The 4,992-nt window shown below is 27.0% G+C and overlaps 2 protein-coding genes across 2 annotated transcripts in view; one reads left to right on the top strand and one right to left on the bottom strand.

Moving 5' to 3' along the window:
• LOC145845451 (kelch-like protein 25) overlaps window positions 1-2,138 on the bottom strand; it is a 15,817-nt gene extending 13,679 nt beyond the window's left edge. The window contains exon 1 of the mRNA XM_082952715.1: window positions 2,063-2,138. Coding sequence (XP_082808841.1) covers window positions 2,063-2,138 — 76 coding nt within the window. The remainder of the gene's footprint in view (window positions 1-2,062) is intronic.
• A 1,830-nt stretch (window positions 2,139-3,968) lies between these two features.
• Window positions 3,969-4,781, top strand: LOC145845450 (kelch-like protein 26). Its single transcript, XM_082952713.1, has one exon. The coding sequence runs from the start codon at window positions 3,969-3,971 to the stop codon at window positions 4,779-4,781; it is 813 nt and encodes a 270-aa protein (XP_082808839.1).
• The last annotated feature ends 211 nt before the right edge of the window (window positions 4,782-4,992 follow it).

Here is a 4,992-nt window from a genome sequence, read left to right as displayed (position 1 = left end):
TTTAAATATTTATTAAATTTTTCAGTTATTTTTTGTATAAAATACTTTGTCTAAACCAGAGTTTCATTTTTTTCAAATTGCCCCCTTTAAACAATTAAAAAAGGCTATTGCCTCCTCCAAAAAGTTTACCATTTAAAACACCTATGACTTTTGTTTGCTCTTCATCTGCAACTTAAGAATATTTCTGTAAATTTCAAAATTACTAATAAATACACCTAAGACTTTTTTTGCACTTCATGTGTAACTCAAGTATATATTGTAAGTTTCAATGTTTTGAAATCGCTCCCCCTCTTCCACCCCACTTATTGTGCCCCCTAACTTACTAAAATCGCCCCAAAAGCGGTACCGCCCACCTTGGGAAACCCTATACTAAACTAACCAAATGTTTGAAGTATTTTCTGTTAAAATAGTTTTTTATAGCAACATCGTATGTTAAAACAGGTCTGATTTTAACTAAAAGGGTCAACGTTTTCTCGGGTTGGTCAAAGAGAAGAGTATGAAAAGTTATTAAGAAAATGCCGAAGTTAAATTTTATAACTATATTCAAAAAGGTTAATTAAATTCAAATCTTTTTTTCGCCATTCAAAATTATAAAAGCACTCGTTTAGTTATACTGTTTTAAGTCAAAGTGCAATAAACTATATTAAAAACATTTCTCTAGTATACAGTTTACAAGGTTACCACTTTATCTGGAAACCTGAGAAAACCTGGGATTTGAAAATTTAGACAAAATAAAAACCTGGAGAAACCTGGAATTTTGAACAAAAACCCTGAAATTTTTAAAGTTTAAGTTTTTGTAAATTTTTATAAAATCGATAAAATTAAAATAATTATAGTTTTTATGACTTTTAAATTTGTAGTTTTAGCTAACTTTTTTTTAATGGAAACATTAATGTTTTAACATTAATTTTCCGTTAAATTTCATAGTTAGTAAAAGTCATTAGGAAAGAAATAAAACCATTACTTTGTACTTGTAACAAAAATTGTAAGAGTATGTTGAGAAAAAGTCAGTTTTATTGCAGTGAGCCTCAAGTCAAGACCTTACAGATTAAATTCAACAATTCACTTTATTATTATTTATATTTTTATTGTAACATATTTTTTTAAACAATGTTTACTTTTTAAAACTAGTCTCTGATTTCAATTTTAGTAGTTAAGAATCTTTTTATTCAAAACATTTTAATTGCTTTCTCTAGGATTAAATTGTTTAAAAAAATACTTTTATATTAAATGATTTTAATCTTTTTAAAAGTAAGTGTTGTTTTTTTTATTATTATGTTATTTTTAAGGAAAAACGCAGAACCTGTTAATTTTTTTATTATTATTATGATTTAGTAATATCAAGCTACTGTAAATTAATAAAAAATTGTTAAGTTTTAGATAAAATAAGAAATAGTTATGTTTATAACTGTTATTAACATTATAAAGTTATGTCTAAACTTTTAATTTTTAAATGTATAATTCGGAGTATTCAGTAGATTGGTCAATATCTCTTTTACTGTCTTAGTTTCAACTCTTGAAGAAACAAGCTGTACTTTTAAATAAAAAGTTAAAAGGGTCAAGTATTCTGTTAGATTTCCTCTCATCAGGTACACGTGTCTTAAAGTTTTGGTGAGAAATCCTGAATACTTGATGATACTTCTCAAGTATTGTAACCATTTAACTTGTTGGGAATTTTTTTAAATAAATTCAATCTTAAATGATAAATAATTATAAAAAATCAAATAATTTTATAAGGCCAAGTATTGCTTACATTTTTTCTAGTGTGTGCAGTTTTGTACTTTGTTGTATTGACATCATATGTGGCAGGATATAGGTAGTTAAGTTTGTGTTGTCAGTTTTTTTTTTTGTAGCAGCTTTACTGTCTTTAAATTTCTCTTCTTGGGTGATTCTTTCTCTATATTTATAAATGTCAAGACATGGTTGAATATGAAGGATGCTTAATTGCTTGCGGTTAGTTAAAAATAAATAGTTGTGAAAAATCAAATAAATAGAAAATAATAAAAAGTTTTAGTATATTTAAATCATAATCAGGTCTCTCGAATATTTTTGAAACAAATACGGATTGACAAGCCACTATTGCCATCGTAATCATACAACTCTTCGCCAGATTTTCTTCTGTTTTGCTTTTTGTCCATATTTGTGTGCTTAAGAGATCTAAACCAGGACTTTATGCTCTAAAAAGTATTTTTTCCTAGTTTCAAGTATAATTTTCTAAAATCAATAAACGTACTTGATTGTTATACACGACCTCTGTCTTTACCACAAACGAGATTAATCAAGCTCAAAACAAGGTTTTGATGTGACGTCATACTTACTCAACGGATCGCCCTGATACATTGAAGCACTCCTAATAAGGTCATTATTAGTGAGTCAACGATCTATTATTTCCATACATGCAGTAATTTCGTCAAAACAAAATTGTTCTGCCAAAAAAATGATTTCGTTGTGACGTCATAATAACTCAATGGATCACCCTGAAACTTTAAAGTGCTCCTACTAAGACCATCATTAGTTGGTATACGAACTTTCATTTTCAATCAAGCAGTAACTTTTTTAATGGTTAACTATCCCTTGATAATAGATCCATCTTAAGTAATTATAATAAAAGTATATAGTCTAAATATTGCTATTTTTTATCATTGTTTTAGTAAATTATTCATGCCTCATTAAAAGTTTTTTCTATTATTACTTTCGTTAAATTAAATTGGTTTTTCACAGAGTTTAAATAATCTATTAAAGAATAAAATTTAAATTTTACTTTAAAAATTCTTGTGAAAAAAGGTGTCAAAAGATACTAGTAGAAATAAAAAAAATAGTAAGCTATAACAAATTTTAGTTCTGCATACTTGTTAGATTTTATTTCACTTGTAGCATTTACATCTAGGTCTATTTCTTGTTTTAAAAAACAAATTATTTGAATTAATTATTTCAATTATATAAGTTTCAAATAATCATTTGTTATAATAATTTAAATAAAACACGTTGGAAATAGAAAATAAGAAAATAAGAAAAATTTAAGTAGATTTTTGGTGTTTTATATTGAACTAACATAACAGCTTTAAAGCAACCATCTTAGAAGAATTTGATAAAGGTTCCAAGATAATAAAATAAATTGCAATACTTACAGTAATTCTTAGATAATTTTTATCTTTTAAACAGCGAGTCAACAGTTTCTTTTTGATAAATAATAACTTATTACTAAAAATTATCAAAAAAAGATGTGCTTTTAAAAACCTAGAATGAAATCTGAAAACCTAGATGAAGTTTAGAAAACCTGGAAGAAATTTGGAAAACTTGAAAAAAATTTGAAATAATGAGTATCAACCATGACTTTAGTAGTTATTAATGTAGAAAAAATATTACAATGTGTAACAAGAAAAAATAATAAATTAAAATTTATAGAACAGTTTCTACTCGATGAAAATAACTTTATAGAAGCTCTGAAAATGTTGAATATTGTATTTAACAATAACTTAGAAAACGATATATGCATATATGAAAAAAACTTCAAAGACTTAAAAGTCAGGTTTAAAAAGATTATTACTTATCGACAAACTTTTAAATTGATTTGTTTAGACAAATTTACAAAAGAGTATCTAAGTAGATGGTTTAGTGTGTTTGTTGAAACCAATTGCTTTTTAAAACTTGACTATGCTTTGATCTTTGGTTTACTTTCAAGTTCAAATCTACACACCACGTCAGAAATTGAAGTTTTTAATGCTGCAAATGCATGGGTAAGTCACAAATTCGAAGAAAGAAGCAAATATGCAAAAAGTCTTTTATTGCTAGTTAGATTTCCATTGCTTTCTTATTGTGCTTTGAAGTACATTTTAGATAAAGAATCATCATTCAAACAAGTAGAAGAATGTCGTACAATAATTTATGATGTTTTGTGTTCAGGAAAAAGTGTTTTACAAGAATCTAAAAGCTACTTTGAACAGAGGTATTGCACTCAACCTGTTTCTATGTCTTCGAAACTTTTAAGTAATAGATCAGTTTGTTATAAAGGTGAAGTATACACTTTTAATAGTTTATTTCATGCTGAAATTGATTCAGTTGAAAAATACTGTCCTGCATCAAACCAATGCAATGAGGTGACTGGATTATGTGAAGATTGGGACGAACATGATCTTTTTAGTGTGTGCGTTTTAGAAGACAAAATATATCTTATTGGAGGTTTCAATAATAGGTATGAAGGTACAACTGATATATGCTTAGAGTATGATCCAAAGAAATGTGAATGGAGGAAAAGGAAAAGAATGAAAATACCAAGAGAAGGACCTTCCTTGATAGTTTTTTCAGGAAGAATTGTGGTATCAGGTGGAATAGTATATTGTAATCACATTGATAAAAATGTTGACGGAGGTGATAAAAATTATCATGTTGAAGACGATTATTTTACAGTAACAAGATCATTGGAAGAATATGATCCTGTAAGTGATTCCTGGTCAAAATTTACCAGCATGATTAACGGTAGAGTTTTTCATCAGTCAGTTGCAATAAGGAATAAATTATTTGTGTTTGGTGGCGGGACTAATGAGTCAGAAGTTTATGATTCTACATGCAAGATATTCGTCAGTCTGAAAACACATATCCCAAAAACTAACAGTTTCCTTAGAGAACCATCTACAGCTTTTAGTATAGGAAGCAAAATTTTAATTTTTGGTCAAGTAGATTCACTTGCATTGTGTTATGACGTAGAAGAAAATGAATGGTCTGAAAAACCATACAAAGTTTCGGACAATCTTGAAGAGTTCAGTTGTATTCAAGTGTCCTAATTAGGACTATATTTTAAAGAATTTAGAAAAATCCTTATAACAAAGTAGTATTGAAATTAGTTGTCTTTGTTTGTACACTAACGATTAAATTTAAGCTAAACATTTTGTAGTGTAAAATTAATATAGTGAGTGATATTTGATTTAATTGAACAGAAAAATTTCTCAAATAACATTTTATAAGCATGTAAGAGGTATACAAAGTTGTTCCTAA

Source organism: Thalia democratica, unplaced genomic scaffold (genome assembly GCF_965202585.1).
Source record: "Thalia democratica unplaced genomic scaffold, ktThaDemo2.hap1.1 HAP1_SCAFFOLD_59, whole genome shotgun sequence".
In the NCBI taxonomy this organism is placed as follows: Eukaryota; Metazoa; Chordata; class Thaliacea; order Salpida; family Salpidae; genus Thalia; species Thalia democratica.
Note: the sequence above shows the minus strand (reverse complement) of the source record. Positions and strands in the feature narration are given on the sequence as shown.